Source organism: Trichosurus vulpecula, chromosome 4 (assembly GCF_011100635.1).
Source record: "Trichosurus vulpecula isolate mTriVul1 chromosome 4, mTriVul1.pri, whole genome shotgun sequence".
NCBI lineage: Eukaryota > Metazoa > Chordata > Mammalia > Diprotodontia > Phalangeridae > Trichosurus > Trichosurus vulpecula.
Window position 1 is genome coordinate 466,206 of NC_050576.1, and position 18,675 is coordinate 484,880.

The window sequence follows — 18,675 nt, forward strand, 5'->3', positions numbered from 1 at the left end:
AATTTAGATTGGACATCCCCAAGTTTAGAGGTACTCTTGTAGATTCTAGAGGAGTTGAGAACAAATAACTAGGGAGGATGAGTACATTAAAGTCTTCATCAAGTATTGACTTCATTTGTCTTTGAAGATTTCTTCTTGGAATATGTTTTATTTTAAATTCAGGAATTGCAAAGAGGGAGTAAATAAATAAGGTCTTCTCTTTAAAAAGCAACTGATCCTAGAAATGTAAATAAAACTGAGAGCTTCTATCTCTAAGCAAGTTATTACTTCAGAATAATCAGAGAAGTTGTTTTAATGCAGAATTTGCTTTATTATAATTTTTACATTGGAAAATAAAATTCTGTCTTTCAGAAAGTTAAAATAAGAAAAGTTTGAGTGAAGAACGTAGGAGATTAGATTATTTACAGACTCATTTCGAAAGGCCAAAATCTAACCTACAAGTTTAACTTGAGATGTTTGAAGTTTGTTTATAAAACTTCTCTTCTTTCCTCATCATTTCCAGAGCTTCTAAGGCTTCATTTTATTCATTTTTACAGATACCAGGATGTTCTTTTTTTTTTTTAATCATATGAAGTAATATGAACTCGTTAATATGAATTTTCCACATTTCCCAAAGCTTTTGTGGAATTCGGAGCCAATTTCATATAATTTGTTTGGATAATGTCAAGTTCTTTGTCTAACTCATTAATACTCAAAAGTCTCAGAACTTTGTGATATATTGGCAGTAAGTCTTGCATTTAGAATTTTGTAATATGACCTTTTAAAAAAAGATTTTTAATACTGTTGAAGAAGAAAGCTATCAATCAAAATGGGGTCACCTTCAAAGTTTTCAACTATTAGTAAAGCATGGCTGATGTACTCTAGTTTGGTTGGGAAAGTTAGCCTGTCATCCTTAGGCTTTCTTCCTTACCTTGAGGCTTAATAAAAGCATGTTCATCCTCTCTCTGATCTTTTTTTTTTTCACCCCTTTTTTGTTTCCATTTTGCATAGGCAGTTATGAGAGTGACATCAGTTCACCATGCCTGAAAATAAGCATGACTTCTAGATCAGAAAGGTTCAAATGCGTACTGTTGGATTACATGTTGAAATAGGGAAATTGTAATTTCTGGTGATTACTGATTTTTTTTTCAAATTTTATTCAGATTTCCATATTAAGCCTTTAAATAACTTTAGAAACTATTTTGAAGGGTATCTAGCATAGGCATGATAGCTTCTGGCTTCCTGTACTTGGCCCCTCCACAGAAAGAGACGGATGCAGTAGGAAAGTTGAGAAGGAAGGCTCCAGAAAAAGAAAAGCTAATAGTCGTCAGCTAGAAGAGAAGACAAGACCAAACCATTAGTGACTTTCTTGCTAAAAAGGGGAAGAGCTGAGCAGGCTGGAGGTGGGGGACAGAGTTAGCTCTTACTTTCGATGGTGAGGATGCAGGTGCTAGCTGCAGTACCCCTGCCGTTGGCCGCATGGCACATGTACTCCCCTTCATCCTCAGGGAAGGTTTCCGGGAGGTAAAGGCAGTATGTCTCTCCTCTCTCAATATATTGGTAGTCCTCTCCGTCCTGAAGCCTCTCTCCTTCAAACCACCATGTGACTTCAGGCTTGGGGTCTCCAGTTACTTTCACAGTGAATCGAACTGGCTCACCATCTACCACTGTTGTGTTTTTGAGAGGCTTCTTGAACCATGGCGCTCCAGGTCGAGTTTGCTCTTCATCTGATAGTGCAGAACCATTAATGGTGCCTCCCTCCTCTTCCTCCTCTTCCTCTTTTTTCTGTGGTAAAATAAAAGATGTAGGGTGGACTTGTGTTACTAAAAATACTGCATCAAATTGGTGGATTTAGAAGCCATTCACTTGGACCTGAATCAGTTACATTTATAAAGCCAGATTAAGGCACTACCCAATGGAGTGAGAAATGAGCCTAGCACCATGATACTTAAAGGACAAAAGGTGCATCTAGAAAATTCAGTGCCACATTGCTTGGTCAGTGAGATGCATTGCCGTCATTTTTAAGCCTCAGGGTTCATGCTTCAGTGTGACAAGTGAGGAAGAAGGACGTCCAAGGTACCAACCTTCTGGAGCGCTGCATCAATCTCCTTCTGCTCAAACTGCATGCGTAACAACTTCTGCTGTTCAATTCTTCTCTGCTCCTCCTCTTCTCTGGCCTTCGCCATCTGTTCAAATCTAGCTTTCATATTAACTTTGTGAGTGAAGGGAGCCTCACATTTTTGGGCAGGTTTCACATCAACATCATCTTCCTTGGGATTTGTAAAGGGTTTTTAAAGATAAGAACAAAGAGGAAGTCTAAATTAGTTTTATTAATAACTCAGGTCATTTCATTTTGATGCATCACTGTGAAGATAGGATCTTTCTGTTGCTCTGGAACAAAACAGGTCAGTTCTTAATTGAGGACAATCGATTTGCCCACCTTGAGGATTCTGGAATCTTAGAGAAAGTGACAATAATGAGATGTTGCTATGATCCCAGATCTTTCCCTTGCCTAACAGAAGGTGTCTCAGCTCCAAGTGAAAGATGACCCAAGCCCTCAGCCTGCTCTGGACTTTGTCTGCAGAAACCACTTCTGCTAGAGACTGCTTCATTTTACCCCTACACAACTAACTTCCTACCCTTAGTTTGTGTTTCTCACCATTTTAAAATATGCTCCTCGCAGCACAAAACACCACTAGAAACTGATTGTAAAGGGCAAGTGTAATTACAGCTCTATGACCTTTTAAGGCAGATATTTCCAAAATGGAAGGCTTTGGGTTATAAGTAAAGTTCTTTAAAGTCTTGAAAGCTCATAGGCACAATAAAAAACGTAACAACTTATACCCTCAAGTATTTCACAGCCTTGTTGAAAAAACATAATACTAAGAATCATAGCCAGGGTATATGTAAGAAGTAAAATTAAGGGCCTCTTATTCATGGGGTCATAGATTAAGATAATTCATCTTGTCTAGTCCCTTCCCCTTCATTTCATAGAGAAAGTGGAGGTCCTCCAAGATTCAAACTTTACTTCTCTATGACCTAGTATAAAAATGATTTCCATGTAATATACCAAAGTCCTTTAAAAGACCATATAGCAGGATAGTCCTGAAATCTTGGTTTGGTCCAAAGTAGGGGAAAGGGGAACAAGGAATAACAAATAGTGAGTGAATGGAGTTAGTGCCTGACTGCTAAATGCTTGAGCCACTGACAAAAAACAGTCCTTCCCCTGCAGGAGGAGCTCCTTAGGGACAGGGATCAAGAAAAAATTCATGTAGGAAGAAGCACTTCTGATACCATCCCCATTTACAGAGGTGACTGCGGGGACTGGCCAACAAATCTAGAGAGACTGACTCCATGTGGTCCAAGGAAAGAACAGAACTGAGCGAAATCGACTAGTGTCTCTCTCTGACCCCCATGACTTGTTTATTTTGAACTCCTGAGTATCATTCAAGAACCACATGATAGACAAAGCAGGCACGGAGAAAAGTAACAAATGAAAAGCCCTCGGATGGTGTTTGTATTCACAAGTTAAAATATCTTAACAGAGTCCCCCACTATTTGGGGTAGATTATCCAGAAGATTCCAGAAAGGATGCAAGAATATAGATGAATTGCAATGGCCACACATGGATGAGATTATGGTCTCTTAAGACTCTGCTCATACCCTCCATGCTGCCTTGGAAGGTTTTTCTTCATTTTTCTGCAGACTCTTGCTTCACAATTATTCATTAAATTATTTTAAAATTTGTTTTCTAAGAAGAAAATCCTACCTGACCTTCCAAGGAAGGCATTTGAATTGAATGCTACTTCCCAATGCTTTATTCCTCCAGTTGGAAACATTCTCCGAATTCTCAAAGTGTTCTGTATGTTTAGTACTTACCATTTTTCCTGGCATTAAATCGTCTCCCATTTCCTGCTCCTTCCCTTCGTCAGATGAAGATGGCCCACCCTCTACTTATGCCCTTCACAATCTGTGACCAGCAGATCTCCATGATGACAGTTGTCCCTACTCTGTATTCATAAGCCGCCTTACTGGCTCCTCCGCTGCCTCTAAACATGCCCAGGTTAACCTTTATTTCACAATACTACTCTTCAAGTTCTTTTCCTACATCATTTTACAGAAATTGTCTGCACCCCTTGCCCCCTTCCCTTATTTCTAAACCCCTTCCAATCTAATCTGGCTTCCAACTTTAGCAAGTCAACTAAGACATCTCTCCCTCAGTTCCTTAACCTCCCTGTAGCATTGGACACTGTTGGCCATAGTCTTTGAGTTAGTAGCACTGTTATGGTTTGCCTCCTAATCGAGTCAGTTTTTGTTCTGCTTTACCAGAGCATCAATTGACAAGTTGTCATTTTAAACTTAATACACATCTCCATCCACTTACATAGCTACTACCCTCATGCAGGCCTAACTCTTGGGGCTGTTGGCAGCGGTCTTCTGATTGGTCTAGCCTCAAGTATCTTCCTGTGTGTACCTACACATGCTCGGTAAAATCCACTGGCTCCCAATTACATCTAATATTAAATAGAATGTTCTCTGACTAACCCACCTGGCTGCTGCTTACCTTCCTAGTCTTAACTTTTCACTCACTCTAAGCTATGCCTTGTTTTCCTCTTTCTGGTTCCTTTCATTTACTCTATGTGTACCTTGGTACAGTGTCTGGCACATAGTAAGCACTGAGTAAATGTTGATTGATCTCCTAGCTTGGTGTAGTCTAAGGCTCTGTCCTGGGCATTCCTCTCTCCACCCAATAATCTCTGTTCAGTAATCTCAGTCAGCAAGCAGTTATTAATACTGCCTATGTTCTAGACACCATGCTACGTTCTGGGAATATGAAGAGGCAAAAAAGACCCATAGTGGAGGAGACCACGTGCAAACAACTGTACAAGCAAGGTGTGTACATTATAAATTGGAGGTAAAGGCACTCCTGGCATTCTTGCAGAAGGTGGGACTTGTTGATAAGACCAGAGGGAAGTGTAAAGATGGAAATGAGGGACAGCAAATGGAGTCTTAGGTGAAGATTCCCAAGAAAGACAAAGGATTCCAGAGGGCTTGTGGGGGTTGGGGAGGAAAGAATGTAAGACATAGGAAAAGCAGAAAGGGGGGAGGGATGAAGGCAGGAGTTGGGAATGGCATCAAACTTGTCCGGGAACTTGAGAAGTAACAGTTACCACTCTCCAGATGACCACCACATCTGTTCCAGACCCGCTTTTTCTGTCCAGAGCTCTAATCTTTCATCACTGACTGCCTACTGGGTATTTCTCATTAGATGTCCCCTAGGCATTTCAATGTGTCAAATCAGACTCCTCTTTCCCTCCAATCTTCCCAGTTGGTGAAGGGCACCATCATCCTTTCCATCATCTACATTCACAACCTCAGTCATCCCTGAAGACTCACTCTCCTTCCTCCCTCACATCCAGTTCCTTGTCAAGCCTCAACTCTTTTGCCTCCACAGTCTCTTCTATTAGTCCACTTCTCCATTCATGGCCAGCACCCCGGTGCCAGGGGCTCTATACCTCACCATTTTGACAGCCTTTCAATTGGTCTCTCAGCTTTCAGCCTCACTCCCCCAGTCCTTCCTCCACAGAGTTGCCGCTGTGTGGCTCCTAAAGCATGAGTGACCAAGATATTCCCCTGATCCTGCAGGTCTGGCTCCCTTTTGACTCTTGAATCAAATACCAACCCCTTTATTTGGCATTAAGAGACCTTCACAATTTGGCTCCAATCTACTTCTTCAGACGTCACACACAACTTCCTATCTCCAGTCTATAGGCTTTGTCCCCCATGCTTGCAATGCACTCCTTTCCTTCCTCTGCCTTAACAATCCATAGTTTGCTTCAAAGCTCAATTCAGGCAGACATCTAAATTCATTACTCCCAGTTTTTCCATAGTGTAATGGAAACGATGATGAGATTTAGATTCAAAGGGCCTGGGTTTGAATCTCAGAAAGTTTGCTGACTGCACTTCTTTGGCTAGCTATTTCCTCCATTGCAAAAATAAGGGACTTGAGTCCCTTCCATTTCTCAACATCCTGACCCTTTTCCCATGTAACAGCCCTTCAGATGCTTGAAGACAGCTACCATATTCCTTTTTCTCCTCTCCAGAGTCGTTTTTCCTCCAGGGTAAACATCTCCAGTTCTTTTAATCAATCTTTACATAGTATACTGCTGACTTCATCCATCTGCTTGCTCTTCTCGGAATATGCTTGTCAATATCCCTCCTAAAAAATTGAACTTGGTGTACTAGATGTGGTCTGAGGCAGTCAAGCTGGTCTAGAACCTCCTTGAGCTTTTAGTAACCAAACACACTTTTCACAAGGCCTTACTTGGCTTGCAGCTTAAAATCCACTCTACATTCTAGGTCTTTCAAATGAACTGTGATCCTGACAAGGACCCCTATCACTTTTATTTTTATTTAGGAGAAACTTCAAAGGTGAAACTAAAAAGTTTCCCCAACTCCTCAAAAAGGATGACCTACTTTCTAGAGAGATGAAGATGAAAATAAGGAAAAGCAAAGGATTTTAGTAGCAAGGGAGCCTTGGAAAAACTTGGCAGCTTTCCTCAGCCTCCCAAGGCAGAATCTTGGTGTGGTTTTGCTTCATAGTTGATTTAGAATAGGAAGGACCCATCTGATTGAATCCCTGCATTTTTACAAAGGAAGAGAACAACAACTCTGGAGGACACCACACATTGTGAGTTTGTAGGAAACAATCATTCAAGAATACTTAAGCAAGAAGGAGGGAAAAGTATTTATTAAGCACCTACTTAATGGGCCAGGCACATACAAATCATTTGATCCTCCCAACAACCTTTCAAAGTAGGTATTATCATCTCCATTTTACAGTTCAGGAGACTGAGGCAAACAGGTTCAGTAACTCGCCCAGGGTTAACACCCAACCGCTAAATGTGGGGCAGGGTTTGAACTCAGATCTTAGCTAGCTAGCTATCTCCTGATTGCAAGACTCTTCTCACTACACTGGGCCCCCTCCCCAGAACTTTCACTCCCTCTTCTTGGTGAATTCAGTATGGAAACTTACCTCGTGAAAATGCTCTGCTTCTCGTTCTTTAATCTCAAGGTCAATTGCTCTTCTTCTAGCTCGCTCTTCTTCAATCTTTTTCTGTATTTCCTTTTCAGACAGTTGTCCAATTTTTTCAAACTTGCTTTTTAAGTTCTTAGCTTGAATAGAACCACTCCTTTTTAATTTAATTAATTCTTCATACTCCGTGCTAAGCCCAAAGGTTTCTGTTTCCTCTTCCTCCTTAAAAAATTAAAACCTTATGAGATTGTAAACAATATCACCAAATAAGTTCAGATAATAGAATTATTTTTTAACCTACCAAAAAAAAGCCAATTTAAAGTAACTGCATTTTTAACCAAAATTGAACACTTTGCTACAAAAGGACAGGCATTAGAAAATAAATTCTTTCCATACCCATTATCTATACTTAAAACGTATAATTGTTGTATCTTGTCTTTTACTCTGCAACCATTTGCCCTGAAGCCTCATCAACACTATTCCCTTTTAAAAGTTGTACCTGAATCAATGAAAGATGAGGATGGTAGTGTGGATCAAAAGGACCGGATAATATAGAAAGAGGCTGTAGAAACATAAGCTGTTACTGCCAGATATTGGAACTTTGGATGGTGATTGTTTTTTATTCCATTTAAAATGTAGTTTTTACTTTTTTCAAATTTTTAAAATGCACCCAACATTGATGTATTTGAATATACAGTAAAAAACATGCATAACATCTAAAATATACATAAACACATCTAAGATATACTCATTTTCTAAAAAACTAGGATTTTCCCAGTATTAGTGGAGTTGGGAAAAAGAGCAATGATCATGCCCATTGACTGGAATATAGCTAAAAAACTGTAGTACATGAAGTGTACTGGGATCTAAGAAATGAAGATGACTACCCAGAAGCAAGGCGGGATCTCTGTGAACTGACGCACAGGAAAAGCAGCAACAACATACATGGACGGAACAACCACACACCAAAAACTAAAAGCAAATGGAACAATGTTACAAAGATCGAATGGGATTCACATGAAGAGAGAGAAGAAGACATTCCCAACCCACCCTTTTGTGGAGATGGGAGGTCCACAGGGGTTACATGTTGTACATGTGTGGTTTTTCCAATACATTAATCAGTTGTACTGATTGTTTTTCACTCAAAAACTAATATTTGTTATATAGGATAGCTCTCTGGGAGAGGGAGTGATGCTGGGCATAACTGATGGTATAAAACAGAAAACATCAGTAAAAATAGAGAAAAAGAGCATCTAGTCCAAAGCCCTCATTTTATGGGGACTTTGGAAACTGAGGATCCAGATGGTAGGTGACTTGCCCAAAGAAGCACAAGGAATGGTGAATCTGGGTCATCTACTGCAAAACCCAATGCCCTTTCCATCACACAGTGGGTCTGGTCCTGACTGTACAACTAAACTGGCTTTCAGTAAATCACTTTACCCCCTGGCCCTACATTCCCTAATCAGTAAATGTCTCTGGTGTGATTACCTGTCACAGCTGGTACCTCGGAGGCCTCTGGTCAAAACACTGCCTCCATCTCTATGGCAGTCTTCTACACAGTGCTTGGCTTGCAAAAGGCAAATAAGGTTGACAAGAAGCAAGGCTCTAATTCTATAACTCGTCCTGTTAGGTTAGTACTTGGACATTTTCTTTTTTTTTTTTTTCTTTTTTTTAAATGCAATTTATTTATTTAACATATTTGGTTTTCAGCATTGATTTTCACAACATTTTGAATTACAAATTTTCTCCCCATTTCTACCCTCCCCCCCACTCCAAGATGGCTTATATTCTGGTTGCCCTGTTCCCCAGTCAGCCCTCCCCTCTATCACCCCCCTCCCCTCTCATCCCCTTTTCCCTTCCTTTCTTGTAGGGCAAGATAAATCTCTATGCCCCATTGCCTGTGTATCTTATTTTTTAGTTGCATATAAAAACTTTTTTTGTTTTTGAACATCTGATTTTAAAACTTTGAGTTCCAAATTCTCTTTCCTCTTCCCTTCCCACCCACCCTCCCTAAGAAGTTGAGCAATTCCACCTAGGCCACACATGTATTATTATGTATAACCCTTCCACAATACTCATGTTGTGAAAGGCTAACTACATTTTGCTCCTTCCCAACCCATCCCGCTTTATTGAATTTTCTCCCTTGACCCTGTCCCCTTTCCAAAGTGTTTGTTTTGATTACCTCCACCCCCATCTGCCCTCCCCTCCATCATCCCCCCACCTTTTTTTTTTTTTATCTTCCTCCCTCTTCTTTCCTGTGGGGTAAGATACCCAACTGAGTATGTATGGTATTCCCTCTCAGGCCCAATCTGATGACAGCAAGGTTCACTCATTCCCCCCACACCTGCCCTCTCCCCTCCTCCCACAGAACTGCTTCCTCTTGCCACCTTTATGCGAGATAATCCACCCCATTCTATCTCTCCCTATCTCCCTCTATCAGTATGTTACTCTCTCATCCCTTAATTTCATTTTATTTCTTTTAGATATATTCCCTTCATCTTCAACTCACCCTGTGTCTGCTCTCTCTTTTACATATATATATATATATCCATATACATACATATAAACACATATATATACATACATACACATACATACATATACACATAGATATATACATACATACACATTCACTTATATATATATACATAAACATATATATATATATATATGCATATTCCCTTCAACTACCCTAATACTGAGGTCTCATGAATCATACTCATCATCTTTCCATGTAGGAATGTAAACAAAACAGTTCAACTTTAGTAAGTCCCTTGCAATTTCCGTTTCTTGATTACCTTTTCATGCTTCTCTTGATTCTTGTGTTTGAAAGTCAAATTTTCTATTCAGTTCTGGTCTTTTCACTGAGAAAGCTTGAAAGTCCTCTATTTTATTGAAACTCCATCTTTTGCCTTGGAACATGATACTCAGTTTTGCTGGGTAGGTGATTCTAGGTTTTAATCCTAGCTCCATTGACCTCCGGAATATCGCATTCCAAGCCCTTCGATCTCTTAATGTAGAAGCTGCCAGATCTTGGGTTATTCTGATTGGGTTTCCACAATACTCAAATTGTTTCTTTCTGGCTGCTTGCAGTATTTTCCCCTTGATCTGGGAGTTCTGGAATTTGGCAACAATATTCCTAGGAGATTTCTTTTTGGGATCTATTTGAGGAGGCGATCGATGGATTCTTTCAATTTCTATTTTGCCCTGTGGCTCTAGAATATCAGGGCAGTTCTCCTTGATAATTTCCTGAAAGATGGTATCTAGGCTCTTTTTTTGATCATGGCTTTCAGGTAGTCCAATAATTTTTAAATTATCTCTCCTGGATCTATTTTCCAGGTCAGTGGTTTTTCCAATGAGATATTTCACATTGTCTTCCATTTTTTCATTCCTTTGGTTCTGTTTTATAATATCCTGATTTCTCATAAAGTCACTAGCTTCCACTTGCTCCAATCTAATTTTTAAAGTAGTATTTTCTTCAGTGGTCTTTTGGACCTCCTTTTCCATTTGGCTAATTCTGCCTTTCAAGGCATTCTTCTCCTCATTGGCTTTTTGGAGCTCTTTTGCCATTTGAGTTAGTCTGTTTTTTAAGGTGTTGTTTTCTTCAGTGGATTTTTCAGTATTTTTTTGGGTCTCCTTTAGCAAGTCATTGACTTGTTTTTCATGGTTTTCTCGCATCCTTCTCATTTCTCTTCCCAATTTTTCCTCTACTTCTCTAACTTGCTTTTCCAAATCCTTTTTGAGCTCTTCCATGGCCTGAGACCAGTTCATGTTTTTCTTGGAGGCTTTTGTTGTAGGCTCTATGACTTTGTTGTCTTCTTTAGGCTGTATGTTTTGGTCTTCTTTGTCACCAAAGAAAGAATCCAAAGTCTGAGACTGAATCTGGGCGCGTTTTCGCTGCCTGGCCATATTCCCAACCAACTAACTTGACCTTTGAGTTTTTCAGTGGGGTATGACTGCTTGTAGACTTATGAGTTCTATGTTCTACGTTTGGGGGGGAGGTGCCAGCTCTGTCAGAGCCGCACTGCTCCTTCCCCAAGGACCCCCAGTCCAGACTGGGCTTAGATCTTCAGCAGGCTGTTGCACTCCTGCTCTGATCCGCCACTTAATTCCTCCCACCAGGTGGGCCTGGAGCCGGAAGTAACAACAGCTGTAGCTGCCCCACCTCTGCTGCCCCAGGGGCTGGAAGCCGAACCTCGAACTCCTTCTACTCCCGCAGCTTTTCCCACTAACCTTCTCCGCAGTCTTTGGTGTTTGTGGGTCGAGGGGTCTGGTAACTGCCGCAGCTCACATATTTAGGGCACTAGGGCCCCCTCCGCCCGGCTTCTGGTCTGGATCATCCACGCCGCTCAGGCTGGGCTCTGCTCCACTCCGTTCCCAGCTCCCAGCTCCCAGCTCCATGTGGAATAGACCTCACCCGGAGACCATCCAGGCTGTCCTGGGCTGGAGCCCTGCTTCCCTCTGCTGTTCTGTGGGTTCTGCCGTTCTAGAATTGGTTCAGAGCCATTTTCATAGGTTTTTGGAGGGACTCGGGTACGGAGCTCACTCTAGTCCCTGCTTACCAGCCGCCATCTTGGCTCCGCCCCCTACTTGGACATTTTCTAAGGACTGTCCAACTCCATCGTCTTCTTATGTTACAGAGGCAACCCTGGATTCTTAACCTTGTTTTACTGAGCAGAAAAGCCTTCAGAATGTCTTTCCAGTGGTATTTCATATCCATTCTATTCACTTCACACAACTCAGGTTGCTGCTATGGCACAGGTTCGCCTACCTGTTCCTGATTAGTGACACTCCGTCTCCCATCTTTGCACAGATGGTCTGAAAATGTCTGAATTGTACCAAACCTTCCTACAAGGCACAGCCCAGTTGCTGCCTCCTCCACAAATCCTTTCCTGACCTCCCTCCTGCCCCATCAACACTCTCCCACTTGAAATTACTGTTTACAATACATTTTGTATTTATTTGTGTACATATTACATTCTTGCCCTTTCCACACCCCCTCCCCAATAAAGTGTGAGCTGCTTTTGGAGGAGAAATGGCTTCTTCTTTTGTCCTTATATCACCCACAACTATCACAGTGTCTTGCGGATTACAAGCATCCAGTGTTTGTTGAGTTGACCTGAATAAAGGCTTAGATGTCACCTTCCTTAAATTTGCATATGGCACAAAATGAGAGGGATAGCCCACAGTGGAAGACAGGATCCAAAAAACCCTGACAGACTAAAATTGAAAGGTACAAGAGAAAAATCCCTGTAGACATCCAACAAATTTGCTACCAATCACAGCACAGCGAAGTTCACCAGAGATAAGCCAAGGGTTAAAAAGAAGAGATACACAAAGTATGGTCAAAAATCAAGAGAATTCAAGGTCTTAGCACAAAAAAACCCCAGCAAAGTGACCTCAGAAGTCTCTTGGAGATATGGTGGGATAACAACCATGAAAGGAATATGGTTCTGTATGAGCAGGCCTTACTCCAAAAGGGGATAGGAGAGAAGAGGGCATTGGATGTCAAGGCATATGTAGGTGAGGAAATCCAGAAAACAGGAGGAAACAGGACATTTGGGTAAATCTCAGTGGAGGCAGGAAGCAATTTTAATCATTAGACCACTTGGGCAAAAAGAAACAAGTGAATTTGGGAGAATGAATCAGAAACCAGGTCTGAAGAGGCTCACGCTACAGGACCAATGGGAAACCAGCTACCTGGACCTCTGCTGGGACTTTATGCCAAAAGCAGAAAATCTAATTTTTTTTGGAGGGGGGGAAGGCAGGGCAATTGAGGTTAAGTGACTTGCCCAAGGTCACATAGTAAGTGTGTCAAGTGTCTGGGGCCGCATTTGAACTCAGGTCCTCCTAATTCCAGGGCTAGTGCTCTACTCACTACACCACCTAGCTGCCCTGAAAAGCTAATTTCTTAAACTGCCTTCGTTTTATCTTTCAAAAATGAGAGGAATAATAATAGCTCATTTGTACAGTGTCCCAAAAATCTGTCCTGTGTTCTTCACTGAAATACTTTCCACCGTGCTTTGGCCCTCTGGTTCCTACTTTTCTTCATATGATATATCTACTTAATACGCCATGATGCCCTGCCCCACCTCATCCCACCCCATTTTGCCTATCTATCCTTTTTGCTTTTGAAAAAGCAGCCTCACCCAGAGCCACATTCCATTTCTGTTTCTCATCCCATCAAGCGTTAGTGATTTCTCAAATATTGAATCTGTAACCTCCCCGATGGGGACATCCGTGATGAAAAATCACAGCCCATCTGTGCCTATCTATCCTGCATGCCTTTGGTCCATATCCTTCCATAAGTTCACCAGGGAGGGTCTGCCCAATGGGATAGGGGTCTTCCTCACTTTCTCTAGGGAATAGGAACACACACACACACACACACACACACACACACACACACACTCACGCCATCCCATTAATGCCTTCTCTCATTTTGCCTCATCTCTCCTAGATGTCTTGCGTTTGCCTTTCTTTGGGTCCCCAGCATTTAGCACAGTGCCTGATATACAGTAAGCCCTTGATAAATTCGTGTTAGGTGACGGACCACCACAGACACTTTACCCACCATTGTTCCCTCTTCCAGTAAACCTTCCTTTACCCCTTCCCCCTAATTCAAAGAGATCCCACCCTCCTCAAATTTTCATAGCACTTTTCTCTGACACCTCTTTCATATTTGTCCCTGTCTTCCCTGTGTCATAATTATTAGTATACATTGTTATCCCTCACTATCTGATGAATGGCTGAATGAGTCTGTGCCCTTGCCCACAATGTCAATAAGGGAATGCTGAGCCAGACTGATAGCACTTCAAGAGAGCCCTTTCAGGGTCCTCCCAGCAGCCCCACTGATGCTCTCCATCTAGGGCACTTTCCTGCCAATGGCAGTCGCCATTATCATAGCCCTTTGAAGTGGTGAGTGCTCAAAATTCATGGTGTCATCCATGTATCAGAAGGTAGATTTGACAGTCGTTTTCCACATGAGGTAATCAAGGCTCAGATAGGTCATGACTCACTCACGGTCTCACAGCAAATGCTGGACACGTCAGAGAAAGGACTGGAGCCCTGGCCCCTGGACTAATGCTGAGCTCTCTCAACTACAAGCAGATGCCTACCACCTGTTTGATGCCTAGAGATGGCACATTCTTGTTTCAAAAAAGTCTTCATGCTAAATGCTTACCTGCCCCATTTCTTGTCTCAGTTGTTCAAATTCCTGTTTCTCCATCTCCAGTTTATGCTTCCGTTCCTCTTCAGTCCGTCTCTTTTCTTCTTCCATTTTTTGTTTCAATAACTCCTCGAAATTAATTTCTAGTTTCCCTGGCATAAGGGATTCTTGTGAGACTGTTTTGTAGATCTCTGGAGAATCACCGTCTAGGACCTGTTGAAAATAATTATTTACTGTTTTTGTAGACCCATCAAAAAGGGGAGACTTAACTATAATGATGTGCATGCTAAAAGTAAGATGTTTACCTAAAGCATTGGGATTTGGAGGTTTAAAGAGCCTTGGGGTGACCGGAAGCCAGAAGGTCTGAATTCTAGCTACATAACCCAGGATGTACATTTGACATGCAGGGTGCCTTTCCTTCCTCATCTCTAAGATGGATTCAACAATGTTTGCTCTGCCTACCTTGTAGATTTACTTTGAGGACAAGGCAAGATCACAGGATCGGAGAGTATAAGGTTGGAAGGGCCTAAAGTGGGTGGAGGCATTTTGAAAAAGATAAAGATCACTGAGAGGCACACGTGGTGTTGTGGTGGGAAAACCAACTTTGGGGCCACTAAGACCAATTCAAGCTCAACTTCTGCCATCTCCAAATAAATCACTTCTCCTGACACCCCTTCTTGCCCCCCACCACACCCCAAGAAAGAGACAATTAGAGAAGACGAAGGAGAAACATTTTGTTTCTGAATTCATATTCCTGGGAGCTTTCAGGATAACTGCAAAGAGAGAGGACATCGAGGACTGCACTACCCAAATGAAGGGGCAAGGGGGAAGTAAATAAATTTGAGTTGTCGGGTTAGAAATGAGGGGGTTCCTTTATATCAAGGATTTTCAAAATTGAGTTTTTCAAAAGAATGTGAAAGAGAACTGTCAGAGACACAGGAAAGTTGGACTGTGGAAAGCCCTCACAATGCCTTTCAGTTCTACAATTTTGTCCCATTAAGGTATAGGTGGTCAGGACAACAAACTCCAAGATACATCAATTGGACTCTAATCAAGTTCTGAAGTAGGAGCAGTCTTTGGTTTTTGTTTATCAAAGGGGTTGGTGAGGCCAGTCCCTTGGAGCTAACTTTTTCATAACCATTCACTAATTTTGTAGACCATTGTGTTCCCAATCCACAGGTCTCTTTGTAAGTTGGTTTCTAAAACCAGCTCAGTTTCAAACACTCTTGGAACACGTTTTTACATGGAAATGATAGTATGGTTAAGTTCACAGACCACCTTGCACACACACACACACACACACACACACACACACACACACACAAGCTTCCTCCTGAACTGAGAAGGTAACAACTGGAGCTAAGAAGGTCCTCAGACCCTTGGCAAGATCTAAAAGGGGCTGGTTTCTGCCTCTGGAATATGCCTTTCCGGCCCTCTCTCTGCCTCTTGTCTCAGTAATTCCAAACATCCCAGGGGTGTGCCCTGAGCCCCCCTCTCTGGCCAGACCCATTGCTCACCATGCTCTTCCTAGCTTCTGCGAAAGCCCTCTTTTCTTCTTCTATTCGCCTCCTGGCTTCTTCCTCAGCTTTCCTCTTCTCCTCTTCTCTTCTTTGCCTTTCTATGTCTTCAAAGCTGAGCTTGAGTTTCCCAGGGCGATGAGATTCTCGAAGAGAATTTTCCATTTCATGGCTGCCCTCCTCTTCATTGACCTGCCCAGGGCAAAGATCTACATTTAAAAATAGGCATCAAACGTGAAGGAACTCAGACCTCAGACATCCTTTAGAAGAACGTCCTAGGGATGAGGGGAAAGGTTAGAGGTGACACAGGGTTCTGACCCTTGATTTCAGGAAGGCAAGGAACTCCCAGTGTGGAAGCTCTCTCCATCAATGACAACTGACCACTGCTTTGTAACTTAGAGAATCACCTGGTGGCACCAAGAGGTGAAAGCCTTACCTGCAATCATACAACCAGGGAGTGTCATGGGACATCAACCCAGGCTGAGTCCAAGGCCAGTCTTCACTACCTCTCAGACCTTACAAAATCACTAAATGAGAAAATTTATTCATGTTATAGAAAGGTCTCCCTCCTGCTCACTCTAGGGCAATTCCCAGAAGCTAGAGCCTCCCTACCATGACGAGGCCCAGAAGCAGGCCTTTGACGTGGCCCCAAGGATCTCCTACTGGGACTGTCCTCAGAGGACCAGCTGAGAGGTTTATCTTGAGAAGGTATAAATGTTTGATGGCAAGACCTTGGAAAAACTGTCTCCTCAGGAGAAAAGGGCATCACCAAGGAGGTGATGTATTGGAGTATTTTCTTTAGAAGCTGGGCCATAAGTAATGAGTTCTGGGCTTTGCCTCAGTTTTCTACCTGTATTTTAAATTGATGATCAAAAAGGGCAGGGTTGATTTTTCCTCTTTTGTACCATTCCCCCATTTCAATAGCACCTCCCACAGACGAGGCACACCAATGCTGTTCTAAGAGGGGACAGTGGCAGTTTAATTACCATTGAGGAGAGAGGGAGCCAGCCTCCTGACTGAGACAGAGAAAGGAGAAAGAAAACATTTTGAGAAGTGAAGCTAGTTAACTGCCAAGATTCTGAGGAGATGCTGTGAGAGCCCCAAGGGTAACTTTTATTTTGTGAAGAGACTCTCCCACTTCATCTCCTCTCTTCTTAGCCTTGGACAGTTCAGCTTTTGTCTTCCTCACTCAACAGAAACTGCTGCCCCCAAAGTTGCCAACAATCTCTTCACTGCCAAATCCAGTGGCCTCTTTCCAGTCCTCATCCTTCTGGACCTCTCTGCAGCCTTTCTCCAGGACATCATGACCTTACCCTTTCCTAGCTCTCCTCCCTATCTGACCACTCCTTCTCAGTGCCAGATCCTTTGCTAGATCTTCATGCAGGCCACACCCACTCATTGTGGGTGTTCTGTAAAGCTCTATCCCAGACCCTGTCCTTTGTGTTGTCTGACTGGGTGCTCTCATCAGCTCCCATGGATTCCATGATCATCTCTATGCTAAAGATCCTCAAATCTACCTATCCAGCCCCATCTTCGCAGCTGATCTCCAGTCTCACATCTCCAACTGCCTTTCAGACATCTTGAGCTAGATGGCCACTCAACACATCCAACACTGAGCCTCTTCTCCCACAAACCCTCCCTTCTTCCTAACTTTCCTCTTATTGTAGTGGGCAACCCCCTACCCCCACTCACTATGCTCACAACCTAGGTGCCAACTCCCAGTCCCCATTGTCTCTCACTCTCATATCCAATCTTTTGCCAAAGAATGTAAGTTTCACCTTTATAACCTTTCCAATCTTCTTACACCTTACCCCCATGTACTCTGTGTTCCAGGGAACACTGGCCTCCTTGGACACTCCATCTGCTGACTCCAGGCACATTCCCTCTGGCTGCCCCCCATGCTTAGAATTCTCTCTCTCCTCTTGTCCACCTCCTGGCTTTCTTCAAGTCCCAGCTAAAATCCCACCTTCTATAAGAAGCTTTTCTGATCTTAATGTCAGTGCCTTTCATCTAGTGCATACTGCCTATTTGTCCTGCACGGAGCTTATTTATACCTAGTTGCTTGCATGTTCTCTCCCCTATTAGACTGTGACCTTCTAAAGAGAGTAGAGGCTGGCTTTTCTTTTTGTCCTTTCTTTGTATCCCCAGAATTTAGCCCAGTGCCTGACACACAGTAGGCACTTAATAAGTATTTACTGACTGACTGACTGACTGAACTGAGAGATCTAAACGGTGCCAGTAGAAATCAGGCTGCTATGTCTGGGGAAGGGTCTTTAGTGCCATAGCTAGTGGTGATTCTGCTGTGACCTTCCTCACAGCTGATACATTGTTGAAATAATTGAATAGGTTTTGCATTATAATATTAAAAAATTATATAGTTCAGGAACACAAAAGTTTGTCTACACTTATGAAACTGAGATTTGATACTAATAGAGGAGCAAAGGCTTATGGGAAAAGACATTTCTTCTGTTTTTATAAACCATGGTGGAGACTCTGAACAGATTGATTAATTAATGAGGGCAATATTTCATTTTTAGTCCCTTGTGAATAAATACCAGAATGTCCCCCTGGATTGCCTTAGAACCCAGGACACAGATAAGTAAGGAAACTATTCAGTAGTGGATAGAAAAAAGCTACTACCTTGTTTTAAAAAAGTTGGGGAAAAAGAAAGGAAAAGTTACTACTGTACCTGTGTTCCATGGGGGGAGGAGGTTGGGAGGAAGGGCTAATCGTCAGCCATACTGCCATACTGTGACATCTTCTTAGAGCGACTTAAGAATACCAAGACCCAGTTCTGTACCGGACTTAAAAATATCTTGCACCTCTTGGGCAACAAGCAATTCAGAAGGGGAACGATATTTTCATTTAGGTTAATTTATAATACTGAATTTTTAATGAGACTTCAAAATATTTTAGTTGCTATATTCTGAATACTATAATATGAAATTTAAAACAACTGTCATTAGGTCTTTCCA

General features: G+C 42.2%; 1 protein-coding gene across 4 annotated transcripts in view; it reads right to left on the reverse strand.

Annotated features, from left to right (window-relative positions):
* Nucleotides 1-286: 286 nt before the first annotated feature.
* Nucleotides 287-18,675, reverse strand: part of NEXN (nexilin F-actin binding protein) — a 52,165-nt gene continuing 33,776 nt past the window's right edge. For 2 of the 4 annotated variants that reach the window (XM_036753893.1, XM_036753892.1), the window contains 6 exons: nucleotides 15,701-15,892; nucleotides 14,199-14,396; nucleotides 7,016-7,237; nucleotides 2,064-2,249; nucleotides 1,407-1,764; nucleotides 551-1,310 (listed from right to left, as the gene is read on the reverse strand). In XM_036753893.1, coding sequence (XP_036609788.1) covers nucleotides 1,297-1,310; nucleotides 1,407-1,764; nucleotides 2,064-2,249; nucleotides 7,016-7,237; nucleotides 14,199-14,396; nucleotides 15,701-15,892 — 1,170 coding nt within the window. In that variant the 3' untranslated portion in view covers nucleotides 551-1,296. Of the gene's footprint in view, nucleotides 1,311-1,395; nucleotides 1,765-2,063; nucleotides 2,250-7,015; nucleotides 7,238-14,198; nucleotides 14,397-15,700; nucleotides 15,893-18,675 lie in introns of those variants that run through there. The other 2 variants (XM_036753890.1, XM_036753891.1) reach the window with 2 other exon arrangements.